At 41.4% G+C, this 17,650-nt stretch overlaps 2 protein-coding genes across 5 annotated transcripts; both read left to right on the plus strand.

The window, feature by feature from the left end:
* The first annotated feature begins 365 nt into the window (after positions 1 to 365).
* Positions 366 to 5,631, plus strand: ccdc80l2 (coiled-coil domain containing 80 like 2). Of its 3 annotated transcripts, none has more exons than XM_037484575.2 (13): positions 366 to 463; positions 639 to 1,019; positions 1,103 to 1,191; positions 1,278 to 1,451; positions 1,559 to 1,710; positions 1,939 to 2,259; positions 2,442 to 2,679; positions 2,861 to 3,017; positions 3,692 to 3,828; positions 3,916 to 4,061; positions 4,238 to 4,341; positions 4,709 to 4,789; positions 4,945 to 5,631. In XM_037484575.2, exons 2-13 carry the CDS (start codon positions 749 to 751, stop codon positions 5,277 to 5,279), a joined length of 2,205 nt encoding a protein of 734 aa, XP_037340472.2. In that variant the 5' UTR covers positions 366 to 463; positions 639 to 748; the 3' UTR covers positions 5,280 to 5,631. The 3 variants fall into 3 exon arrangements, with proteins under 3 accessions (XP_037340472.2, XP_037340473.2, XP_037340474.2); XM_037484576.2 differs by having other exon boundaries at positions 426 to 518; XM_037484577.2 differs by having other exon boundaries at positions 445 to 463; positions 690 to 1,019.
* A 1,116-nt stretch (positions 5,632 to 6,747) lies between these two features.
* fyb1b (FYN binding protein 1 b) lies at positions 6,748 to 17,011 on the plus strand. 2 transcript variants are annotated; one of them, XM_037484566.2, is made up of 19 exons: positions 6,748 to 7,030; positions 9,274 to 10,186; positions 12,154 to 12,289; positions 12,405 to 12,484; positions 12,907 to 12,929; positions 13,569 to 13,630; positions 13,887 to 14,019; positions 14,174 to 14,333; positions 14,503 to 14,623; positions 14,725 to 14,744; positions 14,876 to 14,948; positions 15,090 to 15,176; positions 15,599 to 15,642; positions 15,841 to 15,919; positions 16,036 to 16,132; positions 16,232 to 16,394; positions 16,547 to 16,577; positions 16,663 to 16,700; positions 16,803 to 17,011. In XM_037484566.2, the coding sequence occupies exons 1-19, from the start codon at positions 7,028 to 7,030 to the stop codon at positions 16,823 to 16,825; spliced, it is 2,286 nt and encodes a 761-aa protein (XP_037340463.2). In that variant the 5' UTR covers positions 6,748 to 7,027; the 3' UTR covers positions 16,826 to 17,011. The 2 variants fall into 2 exon arrangements, with proteins under 2 accessions (XP_037340463.2, XP_037340464.2); XM_037484567.2 differs by lacking the exon at positions 15,090 to 15,176.
* The last annotated feature ends 639 nt before the right edge of the window (positions 17,012 to 17,650 follow it).

Consider the following 17,650-nt stretch of genomic DNA (forward strand, 5'->3'; position numbering starts at 1 on the left):
CACTGACGGATAGTGACATATCGAAATAGAAAAATGGTCAAATACAATTATCACCAGGTGAAATAATACAAGTCATTTTACAAGTGTCTATCCGCTTGGCTCTCTCTAGAGGAGGCTCATAGGTCAGGATCAGACTCACAGCAGCAACCCTGAAGTGAAAAGGCATTTCATCTGTGGATCAAAAACACAGTGGAACTGACAAATCCTGTGAAACAATGTCTGTGGTTTAAATGTCTCTGTTTCCTATATTGAAAACAAAACAAACCAAACTAGTCAGTTGTGGTACAAAGCGGCACCGCACACAGAATGTGAGAGAGAGAGAGAGAGAGAGAGAGAGAGAGAAAATGCTTTGAAGTCTCAGAAAATTCCATGAGTTTCCTGTTAAGGATCCCGGGTATAATCTGAACCAGGACGGCATGTGTGCGGGAAGAGGGAGGTCTCGCTGCTCAGTCTCTCTCTGCTGGTGAGAAAGGCCACAGTCTTTGCTGTTCATTTACCTATGAGTCATCTTCAATCAGGTCCCACTTTCTTTTTGTACACAGGATTCTTCCGTTTTTAATGGTGCTTTGAATTTGGAAAAGTTTTTGGGGCTTTTAAACACTTAAATCCCTTTTTGCCTCTGAATCTTTCTGTTTCAGATGCAAAATCCGGGCCATACGATCTGGCACAAATGTTTTTTATAATCACAGGAGAATTTGAGCGCTGCTGAGCAACACCCGCTGATCCACATTCAACCGAGTCAGCAAGGATGTTTCATCTCCACAAGGTGCGATCGCCTCTGCTGCTGTTAGCTGTTCTGTGGAGCTGCCCGGGTTGGCTCACCGCATGGCCCGGCACCAGTCGCAGCAAGCCTGAGGATCAGCTGGACCCTAATGTGAAGGAATGGGGGGACTATTCGGACCTCCCCCCGGGCGTCGAGCACGGGTTAGAGTTGGACCAAGATCACGCAGACAACACAGGGGTTGGAAAGTCCTCAATAAGCCTTGCTCCAGAGCTGGATTTCCTGGCAGACTTTGCAGGCAAGACGAATGAACTGATCAGCTGATGTGTCTTATATGTTTTACCTACTTACAGTACTTGCGGTACCCGTTTTCTCCTACAGGTATAAAGCGACTGTGGGTGATAACAGCCCCATCACACAATGACCACTACCTTCGTATGATGGAGAAGCAGTTGGAAGACATGGAGCAGGTACTGCTCCAGGACTTCTTCATACTCATTTTTTGGGGAGAAAGCATCCTTTCCATCTCCTCTGTTTTTCTCCGTCTCTTTTTCAGAAAGGGCTGAACTGCCGTCTAGCCGAAAGAGACACATTCATCATCACCATCATCCAGAATGCAATGATGGAAGGTCGAATCCAGAAGACAACTTTCCAAGGAGACGCCACAGTGGAGAGCCTGGACCCCGACACAGTTAGCAAACTGCTGCACTACCTGGAGCTCACCAGCCAGGTAACCAGTTACTATTATGACTTGAATTAATTTTTATACCTGCAATTGTTTAATTCTCCTACGAGGGTACCTGTGCCTTGGTTTTAATACTGCAACCATCATTTCAGGAGCAAGGGTTCACCATGCTGGTTCTGAAGAAGAACCTTCAGGTCAGTGAACGCTTCCCTTATCCGGTCCGTGTTGACGCCATTTTGGAGCTCATTGATCAGTTTCCTGTGAGGAAGCTGGAGAAGATGACCAGAAAAGGATCAAACTTGAGGTCTCACATACTACTACTACTACTACTACTACTATGACATTCCCTGTACTCATAGAGAATGGAGGAAAGATATAACAAGGTCACTTTCCATTGAAAAACATTTGTTGAAGGTTTTTTTTTTACATGTAAGATGTTGATGTGTGCCTCTACACATATTTCTTCATATTATTACAGTTACAGTTGTTACAGAAACATCTAAATGAATCCTTATTATGTTTGATTATTTAGGTGTAAAGCCACCAAAAAGAAGGTTGTGATGAAAAAAAGAAAGATGAAGAAAAAGATACTGAGTCCTCAGAGGCGAGGTAATCTGACTTCTGTTGCGGCCTTACAAAAAAAACCTTCCCTGGACATGAAAGCTGCCCTGAAGAGTAAAATCCAGGATATACTGAGTGGACGCTCGAGGTTTGTTATCCGTAAGGCGCCTGCTGCAGGCTCCGCGAGGGGAAAGGACTCCAGCAGCGGGGGTCCGACTCCTTCCAACGAGCTGGAAAGAATCCAGGGGCTTCCATCGGTGTCCAGCACTAACCCCAAAGTGAAGAAAGACAGGTACTATCTTCAACATTTCTGTCTCCATTCCTCAAAACATACTCAGTAGAAGTTACAGCCCTGCTGGGATATTGTTTTCCCACCTGGCAGGTCATGGCCCCTCGATCCTTTTACGCCAGAGAGAAGTGCCTTTTTAGTGCTGGACGAACATCAAAGTTTTTTTGGGTTTTGTTTTTCTGCAGGCCTGACTCTGTGGAAGAAGGGAAGACAAGAAACAAAGGGACAAACAATGAAGACAAAAAGGAGCAGAATGTAAAGGATGGCACGCAGGAAGAACGTGAAACCAAGAAGAAGGGTAAAGGGAAAAAAGGGAAAAAAGGGAAAGGACGAGGGAAAAAATCAAACAGAGAGCCAAGTGAGAAGGATAAAACAGCTCTGAAGGACTTTTTGCACGCTTTAAAGGGGACAAGAAGGTTAATGGTGAGAACTGGAGAACTGTCTGTTTTCGAATTCCACACCGTGTTTGATCTGTAATCCTGACCGTCGCCCACATTGTGAATGCATGACAACAAATGTCACTCATGAGACATAAGACATTTGCACCTGATCCGAATCTTCCATCTATTCGGAGTGACCTGTGTGTGTTTGTGTGTTGCACTAGTTGATATCAACGCCCAGCAGGGACGCAACACTGTACGTGCAGCAGAGAGACGAGAGCGAGAAGCAACACTGCAACCTCGCTGTTAGGAAGGTCACCGTGGCAACCGTTGTGGGGGAGGGAAGTGAGGCCACGCTTACGCTGAAACACCACCAGCTCGGTAAGGAGGGCTTGACACTTGTGCATTGTGTGTTTGAACGTTTTGTGTTTAATAATATTTGATTATGTTTTTTCTAGCTCAGAATCCGGAGCCATTTATTGCCACATGTGTTACACATAGAGGAATGTTACTGTGGTGAATAAAATAAAATAAAAATATGCAAGAATTATTAATGTAAACAGAAAAGTATGTTAAAACGCATATGTATGTCCATATGTTTCCATGCTGAGAGAAACCACTGTGCAAATGTTACGAGGAGGAAGTATTTGGGTCAATGGGGGTCACGGACTTTGCTTAAGAAACCAACTGTGTGCAAGCTGTGTTGCAACTAATCAGAATGTTATAAGATCATAAAAGTGTTTTTCAAGCTTATTCCACTTTGATGATACTTAAAGTACTTAAACATTAAGCTCCAGTCTGCTGTGCCTGAAAGGAACGCGTTTGTCTTGTTGGTATTTGGTCGTAAACCAAACTACTAAAATCCACCACAACACCCAAATGCAATAAATATATAAATAGTATTTGAAGCTTATGTTGATCAGAGGAGATGATTCATCTTTATGGTTGTTTTGAGTCAAAGGTTATATCCTTGTAATCGCATAAGATCTCCCGGATAGCTTGTCGGCCTCCTTCTAAATGCAGACATATTCTTTAATATATTATTTGTGTCTCAGAGTCGGAGCCTGCACTCAGTGGCCAAGCAGAACATTTCTCAGATTCAGGCCTGATCTCTCTGTTGAGAGCGGAGCTCGGCCTGTCGTCCTCTGACCTCTTTTCCATGACCGTCACGGACTACGACGTGAAACCAAAGGTAAGACCTCTGTACGTGGTTTTTAGTACCAACTTGCCCACACTGTCTGTCTTTGCTCCGCCTGATAAGCGAATATTGTTCCCGTAGAAAGTCTTCGAGGCTCCTCCTTCAGGCCCTGCTCTGTTTGAGTACATAGACAACTTTCCATCAAGGCGTTTGGAAAAAGAAAAAGAAAGGAGGAGTCCCCCGTCGTGCTCTAATGAAAAGCAAAAGTCTGAGAACTCACTGCTAAGGTACTCTGCTGTGATTCAGTGCTCATCAGTAACTTATTCTTCATGACTTATTATGTAGAAATAGATATCACAATGTTCTATATATATTATATTTAACATCATGAACTCGTATCACACAACACTGACTTAAAGCGCAGCACTTAAAGTCACGTGGCTATTTGTTCTTGATGTTTAAGGTTCATGTCTAAGAGGAGACTGCTGCTCATCTCTGCTCCCTCAGAGGACGACTACTCCTTCCAACAGCAGCTCTCTGCTCTCAATGGGCAGGAGTGTCATCTGGGTCAGTCGCTCAGCGCGCACATGTAACGCAAGTGTTTGGCATCTTTTTTTATTTTATTGTACATTTCTATTTATACAAAGCTAATCTGTGCTACAGTGCCTGACACAGTAATTTAACAGAAAGGGGAAAGCATTCAAGTTATTTAGTACTGTGATTGAGTGCAATTTTGTGTATTTCCATTGTATTATATCTACATTTCCATTTACTGTTTTACTAAACTACAATTATTTTACAGATTTAGCTGTAACATTAAAAGAATGCTTACAAGGGGTTAATGTATCATTTATAATTCTGCTTCAACATAATATGTGTTATTCTCAAATGGACCACTCTGCCGTATGAGCATTTCTTGTTTTTTCTTCCTCAGGTATTCGCCACTTCGCCATGTTAAAGTTGACTGGAACTGGAGACAAAGCAGCAGGAGCTGTTGAGCTTTTTCCCCTAAATGGTGAGTCACAGTAACATGGGGAAGTCTTTGTACCCCAAAAGGTATTGGAAACAACTTTACTTGTCAAACATTTTTTAAATTTACGAACTTCAAGTTGTGTTTTGGAATCTCCATGTTCTTGTGTTCAATCAAGTACACAAACTACTTTTCACCAGGTCACAGTCAGAGTGAAGCAGAGCCGTTGTCCCGTGACGCGGTGAACGATCTGAGAGAGCAGCTGAAGATCAGCAAGGACTACTTCAGCATGCTGGTTGTGGGGAAGGATAGCAACGTCAAGGCGTGGTTCCCATCGCCCATGTGGTCCATGGAGAGCATCTACGACCTGGTGGACTCCATGGACCTGCGCCTCCAGGAAGAGAAGCTGCAGAAGAGACTCGGGATCCAGTGCCCCGAGGACAGAGAAACAGGAGGCGTCGAGGGGGGGCCATATCCGGGCTATGGCGAAGACGGGGCGGACAGTGCGTACTTGTATCACCGGTCAGAGGAATGATGAGAAATAACAAGGTAGAAGATGCAATGGAGTGGGGATGAGCTAATAAAAAAGGAATCACATTGTCAAAGACTTGTGTATGAATCAATGTAAATTTTATGGACATTGCAAACGTAAAGCAGAAAATGTTCAGATGGTTAGAGGCAAAAAGAAAAAAAACATGTGCATCCTTCTTCGTTTTTTTATGAGAATATGGCATTCTGTTGTCATTTGCTGATTACAGGACGAAAATCTATCTGAAGCCAAGAATATTGAGTCTGTGGCAACACTTCTATCAACTTTATTGAACACATTCACTGTGTAAAGTATAAAAATAGAAAGTCCCTTTAATGAAATGATGGTAGCATTGAAATTGTATTCAAACAAAACGGTTCTTTTCTTAAACGCTGAGTGAGACATCTGTTTGTTTCAAATAAGTGCACCACCTCAGGGTTGGTAAATCAAGGATTTATTGTGGCTGACCTCAGACTGCTTCACAACAATAATTTATAACAGTCTCTAGTAAATAACAATTTATCCTTGTTCCAAGTTTTCAATTGTTGGTAAAAGAAAATATTACAGGTTAAGTTTTCCAGTTTTTAGAGATTCTTTAACAAATAACAAACAAACACACAAATATAATTCTATAGCAAAAATAGAGTGATCAGTGTCATAAGGGACCAACAAGGCCCTGAAGTGGAAATGGTCAATATGACATAGCAGAAGGCAATGCTTAGTGAAATCAAGAAGATATACTGTTTTGTGTGAATTGTGTATGAAAACATATAACACACTGGCCTAAATGTGGATCTAAGCGCAGCAGCTTTGTGCCTTTGGGGGTCTGAACTACACTACACTAGTTATGCAACACCAGAAACATTTAACAGCCACATAATAAGCATGTGCTGTAAATATCTTTAGTTGAAGCGACAGACAGACGATCTGGCTGCTTGCCCAAATAACAGGAATGATCAAGTTTGCATGTTGCCATTATGCACCTCCCACAGTCACAATGGATGCCAGGCGGGTGGATCAGAGACAGATTGCCGTGTGAGGATCCCCATCCCGGTGGGAAAAGGTTTACGAGGAGTCTCAGGATGAAAGTGCGTCGGGCCGCTGACAGCGTTTGCTGTCAGCGGCCCGAAGCACAGCAAGAGGCCGAGGCCGTTAAAATGACTCACTTACACTTTACCTCTGTTTACGTTTGGATGGATTGTTTTGCACATCGACAGGAAGCCCCCTGAGGTGAAGCTAGTTATATTTAGTGTTTAACTTTTAGTCGCTTTTAGTCCTGTGACAGTTCAACAGTTCAATAATGGGGGGGGGGTCTGTTGTTAAGCACAGAGGGAAGCTGCAGGGAGTTTACCAGGTACATGCAAATCCATGGGATCAAAACACACATAACAGAGGCTGAGACTCTCTCTCTCACACACACACACACACACACACACACAGACACACACACGTACACACAGATCACAGATACCACTGAGAGAGGAAGTAGTCTTCTAGTTTAGAACAGGAGTGTCCACCCGCCAACTACATACAAATGCAGAGGCAGACACCTAATGCGCTGTCACACTCTTTGTCATTCATTTCATATCGGTTACCTCCTTCTCTCTCTCTCTCTCTCTCTCTCTCTCTCTCTCTCTCCCTCTCTCTCTCTTTGACAGTAACTTCAACTCGCTCTGAACAAACTCACACTCTGCACCACTTTTTACACCAACCGTTCGAACGAAGCAGCTTTCGCTTGGATTGCTGTCATCAGCATGGTGAGTGCAACTCAACTCTCAACTAACTGTAAATCTATCAAGATCAATAACTTTGTAGATACTTGATTTCATTTCAAGCACAATTTCAATGACTAAAATAGCCTTTTATGACTGGATTATAATTCTCTATTTTATGAGAGTGTTTTTTTGCAACAACACCCTCAAGCCGCCATTGTCTTATCTATTCATTTGACCATGGCATTTGTTAAAGTTAATGTTTCTTTATTTATGAGAGGATCTATTATCTTTAATAACTTGGCTTGCATCAACAGTACTTTGAATGCAAAGTCACTGTTGTAATTCACTTACCCATCTGATCATTTGAATTGTTTCATTTCTTCATATAGATATGTTTAAGAAGTGTAGTCGTAGTTAGAGTAGTATTTCTAGTGGTGGTGTCAACTAGATTGCAAAAGACAACTCATTTTAATCACGACGGAAATAGGAACGGAGGTTCCTCTTTGTTTTGAGTAGAAGACTTCTCTCGTTATTTCTTTAGCAGCTAATTTGACTGCAAATGTATTTGTAAATGATTAACAAGTAGATTTGGCCTGCAGGCAGCAGAATTTTCATTTATATTTGCAAAACATGGAAACTAGCTGAACATCTAACAATCCCTTGGATGTAGTCTGTATCTCCCCATGACCCTGCACAACAACAATAGATTGCATGATCGATATACCAATTGATACCTGCTTACCCTGAAACTGATGCAGTCTGAAACAACAGGATAGTATTAATTCACACCTTAGTGAAACTATAGCTGAAGTGTTTTTTTTTTTTACAAAACTGCAACTGCAGAAACATTTAGAGAAGTGGTATTTGCAACAGTCTTTAAGAGAACATATTGTGTAACTTTGAGTGTATCTTGGTTGAGAAACAGAGGCAAATTTCCCCAGATTACATATGCCCGATCATGTGAACACACTTCATTATGCCACACCACATGTTGTTACTGGCACCCTTAAGGTGACCCTGACCCTAACCCCAAAGCCTTTCTATTTACAGGCCAAAAACAGAAACTAAAAAATGGCGATTTTTAGGCCAACTCTCATTGCACAGAAGGCAATGGGCCTTCTATGCAAAGAGAGACACTGTCTAACAGGGAATGCACTTACAACCATCAAACAGTTTTTCACAACCAAATGAAAATATCGATGGCGATTTTTAGGCCAACTCTCGTTGCACAGAAGGCAATGGCCTTCTATGCAACGAGAGACACTGTGTCAAACAGTTTTTCACAACCAAATGAAAATATCGATTCTACATCTTCACGCAAAACTGAGATCACTCCAGTCGCAGTTACACATTGCAACTTCTTCTATTTTCCTGTGTGTGTTAAGTGTCAATCTTTTTAAACTCTTGTAGCTGTTTTGAATATTCGTCAAGATCTGACGTTCAACTTACCATGTAGGTTCATGCAGTGCGTAGTGCTATCTCCATTTCCTTGTATGGCCCTGACTCCAGATAAACCTGCCTTATTACAAAAGGTGTGGCTGCTACTTGGTCAGTTCATTGTGTTACTTTGTAAAGCAACTGCATAAGTTTGACCAAACCTGCTTGCATGGGAATGACGGACATTTTGAGTTTCATCTTTGCGATGTTTGAATGGCTTATCCATTCATGCCAGAGCCAGAGCAACACGTAAGACTCCGTAAACTAAAGTGGGATAAAAAGTCAAACCCTTAAAGTTCATTCAACCTCAAAACAGGCATATTTGCAAGTGTATATCTTCCTGGTCAAATACTTGACAAAAGACACTTCTGTTTACCTACGCTGAAGAATGTGCCAGGAAGTCAACAGGAACTGTGGTCTCAAAATAACCAAGTTCTTTATGTACCATAGAACGATAACATTTAAAATATTTAGCTGTGAGTCGTTTCCATCATAGAGAAGCCCTCAACATCTAACCAATGGCAAGTCCTGTGTGTGAAGTTGTTTGTGTATTTGACATGGTGACAGGAGAACAAATAGACAGGTTAAATAAGTAACCGCACAGAGAGCAGGAGTAGCACTGATAGGATAAACAGTTTGGGAAATCCGAGCAGAAAATGCAGAGATAGGTAACCGGGTATTCTAAAACTTTCTGTTCCTGTGTGAACTTTCCCATCGGTCTATTTGTGTTTTCTTTTATTCATCTTTCTCCTTTTACAGCAGTTAATGTTTTAGTACTTTCCTGATAACAATTTCACTTCGGGTCATGTGATATTTCACTCTCTTTGATCCCTTTCCATTCTGTCCAGGAAAAGAAAGCTGACGTAAAAGCCATGTTGGCTCGCTTCCAAGCGGCCGGGGCGAGCGTTGATGAGACTTCTTCCTCGCCGGCGGTGCAACTCAAACAGCCCCTGAAACCCACCCTCTCCACCGGCCCCGCCGCCCCGACCAAGAAACCCGTCTCGGAGAGCAACTTGGGCGGCGCGATGAATGCCACCCCGAAACCCAGTTTTCTGAAACCTAAAAACGACGTTGAGTCACATGAACCAAACAAAGCTAAAGCGCTGGCCAGCCGGTTTGGAAACGTCCAGGATGACAGCAACGCAAAGCCCACCTTTGGTAACAAACCCTTGAAGTCACCTCTTTCACAGGCTCATGAGGCTAAGAGCCCTCTTTGGAAGCCCCCGATCACTCCGGCTGACTCTAAACCTGCTTTCCCCAAACCGTCGGCGGCATTTAACTCCAAGCCAAGCTGGGTGAAGGAAGACAGCGGTGGGGGTTCACCAAAACCACCCAGCAGCTCCATTGTGAAAATGCGGCTGCAGAGTGAAGAGACGGCCGAGGGCGGCACAAACGCTGCCAACAAACCCTCGCCACCGCCGAGCTTCGCTTTAAAGCCCGCGTCCAACTTCAAGGCGGCTCAGGGCAACTTCGGCAAGGAGCCGGATAGGGACGGGAAAGCAGACGGCGCCAACAAACCCACCCTCGGCCTTGCTAACAGCGTCCCTCCCCCGAAACCGCCTCCCAGTAAAAAGCCTAGCCTGAAGAAACCTCATAACTTCTCTGCTCATAATAGCAGCAATGTCAGTGAGGATGCATCAGGCCCCAAGCGTAACCCCCTGCCCAACAGTCTGGCTCTGGGCCCTCCTCCAGCCAAGCCCAACCGACCCCTCAAAGTCAACCTGGAGAGCTTCAAACCGGGTGCGGTGGCCTCTGGTCATGGTAAGCAAGGTTTAATTACCACAGGGGGAAAAAAGGGGGCTTCTCATAATGAGGAGGCAACCACCAGTCCAGTGAGTCAATGTGTTCCAACGCTAACACAAACTAAATCCATTGTCTCAAGCTCCAGTAATACGTTAAACTCCAGCAAGCAGTCACTATTCAATTAACTGTGACCTGTTTTCACTCACAGGCTGTAAAGAGCTCTCTTACAGGTGGATTTATGCTTGTTTTTCTGCCAACTCTTCCAAAGACGTCTTTTAGTGGGTTTCTTCATTGGTATTGCCAGATTGTTTCCGGTAAATAGTCAAGCAGTTTTAAAGTTAAAACCAACATGATTGCGTTATGAATTATGAAGTCTCGGCTGGGAAGTTGAACAGATGTCAGCTGAAGGATTTCGGAAGTGCAGAAGACCATTTATAACTGGAATGAATTGGTTACACAGTAAATCCTCTTGCCGTGCTGGTCTCTTCTTTGATGACAGCTGCCATTAAGATAAGAAAATATGATAACTAAATGAATCTTAAAACATTATACTAAATCAAACATGTCTCATGGTTTGCAATGACTTCACATAATAATAAGATAAGATAATAACTTCTCATCTAATTAAACAGTGAAATGGAATGAGAATCAACAAGCATAATGTATTGTATCCTTTTCAGTATAATTCTACTTCCTATATACTGTATGACCCTGAATTACCTGACCTGAGCAGCGTATCTCTGCCAGGCAGAAGCACTTCAACATTATCAGATGCATTCACAGCATTGGTTTTCCATTCGGGAGTTTATGTCTTTGTCCTTCTGCTTTCAATCCATAAGCAACAAATGCAGCAAACCAAACACTGCAAACGGTTTCAGAATTAATTTGTTTTAAAATCGTATGAGCAGTCTCTTAAAGCGTTAAGACGCTGGCTGTGCAGAGGATTAAAAGACTCATATCGTAAGAGCGTTTCCTCTTTGTCACAATCAGCAGTACTCAGGTCAGACCTTTTGGACGCTAATCTGAAAAAGGGAAAAATGTCTTGCTTCACAAGTTAATGCGGTGTGTTAATGATGTCAGCAATGCACCGCCTCCAGTTGTTGGGTTTGCTTGTGCATGGTAGCTTTAAAGTACATTATTCGTAGCAAGAAATGTTCAGACAAGAGCGGACTTTAGCTTTTTTTGGGGGGCCGTACAAAATTAGTGCAAGTCTCCCCCGTAGCTGCAGTAAATATAGAGCTTAAGTCACAGGAACACCCTTGGTTCCTCTATTTTGTCCGACCAAGTTCCCTGTCCAGTTTCTCCTTTCTCTTCCCCCCTCGTTTTCTGCTCTGACAGAAGAGTTTTGTCTCACCACATGAGGAAGTAAGTTGAAGCAAAGAAGGAATAGTTTCGACTGAGAACTCTGTTTTTAAACACACACCTGACCTGAATTGATTCCCGGTCCGAGGTGAAGGAATGCCCCGGGCTGATGATGTCTCAACACACGACACAAGACCAAACATAACATGTTTGTTACATTTAATATTTGCTTTCCAATTAAGTATTCAATTCAATTTACTCAATTACTATTATTTTCAGTTTTCGCTACTTTAGCTACACTTGCTACTTTATAACATCCTGTGGTTTTTACTCCCTAGGTGACTTATATTGATATTGATTTATAAAGTAGTAAAACATCTGATATTTAATAATGTATCACAAATAATCATACAATAATATTAGCAACACTGAAAGGGGGCCTGCGTCTCCATCTTGAGTATTTCCAGATTTTTTACATTTTCTATGATAATTTAATTCTGAACAGATTACAATAGAGTACTCTGCCATCTAGTGTTTGTTTGGACTAGTCTGATTTGGGGTTTCATCTTGATGAAGGCAACTAATCAACCGTCTGAGGATTGGTAGATCTATTTATTCATCCATTCATTCATGTACACCTGCTCTTAATTTTTCTATTTTGGGACCATCTATTTTTGTTACAGGTCCCGGTGGCTTTAAGAAACCAATCATCTCAACACCTCTGGCCTCTAACCCCAATAAGGACAACAACCATGTGACCTCAACTAAATCTCCCCAGGCTCCAATTCCAAGTCTGCCCCCACGACACCCCGGAGCCATGTAAAACTCACACACACACACACACATGCACATGTACTGTACACAGACATGCCGTGTGCTTTCTAGAGAACGCTTCTCCTCTTAACATAAAGGTGACCCTGACTCTGTTTTTCAGGTCCCAGCAGGAAGAGTGCTATGACGACATTGATCACCTTGAGTTAAACAGCGCTCCTCCGCCTCTACCACCATCGACAGGTTCGGTACCATGTCGGATCAAATGTGATGCGTCATGAAGTGGTGTCAAAACATGTTCATAGATAAACAGGAAGACAGACGAGGACTGCTGAAACTTGTACCTTATCTATAACACACATAAACGGAACAATAATGGACATATCTTGTTAGTGGTTAATTACTTTTACCAACTTTCTAAAACTACACTGGGGTGGTGGTTTTATATATTTTCGCAAAACACAACATTTTTTCTTTTTGTATCAATTGACTTTTTTGTAGGACATACATGTTGTTTAAATAATTTAGAAAGAAGAGACATTTTTGAAGACATTTTTCTAAATGTCTGAATGTTACTGAAATACCAAACCGAGTAAAAATAGTCTAAAGTATGAGTCTGATCATGATGCTCATGAGGCTAATGTTGATTCATTGTTTCTCCCTAGATCATCCAAGTAACAGGGCAAAGGTGAGACATGATGATTTACTTTAACATGAATGCAGATCTAATCCCAGTCACATGAGCAGATGCACACGTAGGTGCACAAACATACTGAGACAAAAAGAGGCATGAAGACAGTGGACGTGTGCAGCTCATGTCATTTTAAAAATGTTAATCTCAAATTTCCGCCACTAAAAAAAATAAATGAAGGGATTGAAATTATGACATTAAAAATCAAAATTCTGAGAGAGAAGGCCATTTTTTTATTGGCGGTAATGGGCTTCCATACAATTTACTACATCAGACTGTACGTACTGCTGAACTAAAGACATTTAGAACCATTTACTGAACTCTGGGTCATATGAAAGGTGATGCATAAACTGTACATACTGAAGTGTAGTTGAGCTTCGGAAACAATGGGAATAGACAACAAAGTCATTCAAATCAGTAAAGCCATTCATGGTGTCTTCCCCTCAATTACAAGTGCTTAATAAACCAAGTGAACTGAGCTTTGCAATATGTAGTCAGTAGTGAGAAAGTAGGCCAGACGAGTATCAATGAGAGTCATTTTCAGTATATGAATACACTTGCATTTCTGGGACGTACAGTACAAACGTTATGGGGTCATTGGTGTGTCTTGCTCTTCTTTTGCTTACGTTTTTTTAGGCCCAGGAGGAAGATGGTGATAGTAGTGACGGAGATATGTACGAGGCGCTTGATGAACGATGGTGAGAGAGAGCGTTCCTCATTAAATCTTCACCTGTTAATCACACAGCTCCCTAATTCTGTCCTGTCTGTGAAAACCAATTTAGTGCCATGTATTTTCATCCGTAGCTGAACTATTTCAGTCATTTTAACATTTTGATATGGCTGTCCTCTTTGTTAACGCATTGTTATCTGCCAGTCAATCAGTAAGGGGATGTGTTTAGGTATCAATCGCTTACATTTAGAATGACCGCCCATACTCTCTGTCATTCTCAAAAGGGAAGTGGTCGAACAGCAACAAGAAAAGAAGAAGGACAAAGAGGACAAGGAGGAGAAAAAAAGACTGGAAGCTGAGAAGAAAGAGCAGAAGGAACGTGAGAAGAGGGAACAGGATGCCAGAAAGAAATTCAAAGTGAGAAAACAAGACTAAATATGTGTTTAGACTCTCTGGGGTGTTAACTTGTGAAAACGTTCTGTCAAGGATGTAGGACGGAAATAAGTGTGATGTTTCTTTTGCTTATTTTTATTCGTCTGTGTGTTTGCACATGCTTTTGTGCCTGTGTTAGTTGTCCGGCCCTCTGGAGGTCGTCCACCAAGGGAAGGCGCTTGTGGATTGCCGGGGCAATAAGAGCGACCTCGCTCTGAAGCAGGGAGACAGTGTGGACATCATCCGTGTGCAGGGAAACCCAGAGGGAAAGTGGTTGGGACGGACGCAGGATGGATCCAGTAAGTTCACATAATTATCTCACACTAGTCTCATTTTCTTTACTTATTTTCGCCATAACATCCTTCCAGTCTAAGCTGTAAAATATGATACAATACTTTAAATGACATCCCTTAACTTTTATAGTTTTGTCTTGAATTTTATATTTACTCTTCTCTTTATTTCCACAAGTCGGTTATGTGAAGACCACTTCAGTAGAAATTGACTTTGACATGCTGAAGAAACATTCAACTCAGCTGGCGTCCGACCCCGAGATTTACGATGACATCGACGTGGCCGTTCCTGAAAAAAGGTCTATATATACAGTATATACATATCTCACAATCTATGGTGAGAAATGGGTTTACTAATTTCTTAAAATCTCTCTCTCTCTCTCTCTCTCTCTCTCTACAGTGGGATGAAAGGACCAGGAGGTATGATTAATTAAAAGCTTTCAATAGTATAATTTATTCCATCACATCCAGTTACAGTTTAAGTCAAGATTGTTTCACTGAGACAAAACCATGTCCCCAGCAATGTCATTCTTTCTGCTGTTGTTCTGTAGTTGTCCTTCCTCCGCCACCAGGAGATGATGGAGAAATATATGACGATATCCTTGATCCAAACGTGGAATCCAGGTGGGAACTTATTATATACAAATACCTGGTGAATGAGCATTGAGTGTTGTCAGTACAGTATTCCTGGAGACAGGAGGGATTAATGGATTAACGGAAAGCAGAAAGAATTGCAGGTGTTTTCATTCTTGGTTGGTTCTCTAGTACCCTGGAGTCTAGGTCTTCTCCTGTGAAGCCTCATAGCTTCCTACGGAGGTTTGACCGGAGCAGACGTCCTTTCAGCACTAAAGTGTAAAATACACTCAGTAGTAAGACCGATCACAGACCGACTGTCGACTCTTTTTAACCCCTAATCTTTCAACCGCCATGACCCTTCAAACGGGTTGACAGTTCTTCTCAGATGAAGTCGCTTTTAATGTTGATTTCCTCCCCAGATCAGCCACCCTACACCTTACTGAATAACAGAGAAGGATGTTAAATTGATGTTGTTTTGGTGATTACAATCAGTGCAACGGATTATCTGTGATTTAACCAATCTTCTAATTTGCATGCCTCCAATGATGTGCAACGTAATCATACATTTTTTTCAAGTATTTATATATTGTGTGGCCAATCATGAATTTAAATATTAATTTTGGTTGCTTTAAATCGTATTAGCTTTTAGTTAATGATAAAAATGTTGTAATATTTGAATGTTTTTTTTTTTGGGCCAGATTGCCGCCCCCAAGCCTCCCCCAAGCCGCAGAAGGGAATTCAGGTATTAATCTCTGTGATAACACCACCATGTTTTGAATTGAATTTGTAATGATGGAATATACCATATTCTTTTCCATTTTAAGAAATTCACAACCTAATTTAATTTATTTTTAATGCCTTTTTCATTTTTCACTTACAGTGGTTAGCCTTTAGTAAAGTAAAGTAAAAAATGATTGACTTCTTCCTCGCTTTGTCACAGATCACGTAGGAGCAATCGATGAGGAGATATACGACGATGTTGACTCTCAAAATCTGCCTCCGCTTCCTCCCATCAGCAGGTTAAAACGAAATTATAGTATTTATTTAGGATAGGATAGATGTTAAGTCTCAGGCAACACATTTTGGTTCACAAAAATATGAAACACACAAACAATTTTTTGCTTTTGTTTTCCAGCATTCCACTGAGAGGAAAAAGCAAGACGGAAGAGTTGGACCCGAAGAAGCAGAAAAAGTTTGAGAAAGAGGAGAAGGACTTCAGGAAAAAGTTTAAAGTTTGTCAATTCATTACGCCTTAGAGCACATTTATGTCGGTGTTAGCAGGATCTCACCCGCTGAAACCAAACCGCATTGATGATGTCATTCTCTTCCAGTATGAAGGCCAGATACAGGTGCTGTACCAGGTGACCATCTCCCAAACACTTACCAACAAGAAGTGGGGTGCAAAAGAGCTTTCAGTCAAAGCAGGAGAGAAACTTGATGTCATTGTGAAAGCCGTAGATAACAAGCTGATCTGTCGTAATGACGACGGCAAGTGTGAGTGTCTTCTGCCTGTCTTTTGTTTGTGTTTGCAGAGGAAATCAAATCAAATCATGAGTTCAGAATTCTACTGTTGCTTTTTTTCGTTCATTCTTTGCATCACAAAATGAGACCTGGAAAGTTAAAGTCTATTTGTGTGCATTTTTCAGTCGGCTACGTATCGACCAGCCACATTGATTTGTGAGTACCACGTACATTCAAACCAGAAACCTAATAGAAACTAACAATGTGCTGTCTGTACTGATCGTTTTGTCTCTGTTGACAGTGATGGAGACATCTACGATGATATTGGAGACGGCAACGGTATGGTTCATTGCTAATCTTTTGTCATTTGATATACATTTGTTATTGATAAATATCCAGACATGATTTAATTTTTTTTTTCAAATCACATTTTCATTTCAGATTGCATCTATGACAACGATTAGAAACATCCTGCAATGGTTTTTCTTTTTTGATTTAAATTGATAGTGTTCTTCTTATTTATTATGTTTATCAATAATACTCATTTTTGAGGGAGTTCGCCTGAGCATCATACATAATTGTCATTTTTAGTTCATTATTTATTAATGAGCATAATGACCATTTTAATTTCAATAAAATGAAACAATTTTGTTGGGGTTCTTTTTCAAGCGGCATATCAAGTGGGAAACGTTTGTTGGAGCAGATTTGCATTTCTCTTTCTCTTTGCCTTCGACCACAACAGCATTTACTTGTAACCGTGTTTTGCAATTTTAGAATAATAGCTATATGATGTTAATATTACTTGCCATTTTTTTCTCTAGTTAATGTCCACAATATGGAACTAGGTTTTCTCTATTTCCACCTGTGCTCCCACCTGGGGGGGGGGGGGGGGTCAAAAGTTCAACAACTGTTCTAGTGTGAATGCCCCCCCATAATACTGTACATACAAATGTGAAAAACATAACATAAAACAAAAAGTTTTTCTCTACATCTAAGTTTGTCAGAGAATATCTGCTATGAAGAGAATGCCCTTTTTGTTATCAGTTCATCAACAATATATCTACTGTCACGTGGTGCATGTACATTTTTAGGATGTTTGTGCAGGTGTTTAATGCATAGGTTAAAATAAGACCATTTAAGACCATTTCCCCAGAAACAAAGACATTCCAACGCCTCAATCATCACATCTCTGTGCAGTTTGTTGCAAGAATGGGAGAAAGGGACATCTGGTGGCAGCCATCTGCACTACATACTTGATTGGCATTTGGAATTTAAGGAAAAGTATTTTC

This window comes from Pungitius pungitius, chromosome 18 (assembly GCF_949316345.1).
Source record: "Pungitius pungitius chromosome 18, fPunPun2.1, whole genome shotgun sequence".
In the NCBI taxonomy this organism is placed as follows: domain Eukaryota; kingdom Metazoa; phylum Chordata; class Actinopteri; order Perciformes; family Gasterosteidae; genus Pungitius; species Pungitius pungitius.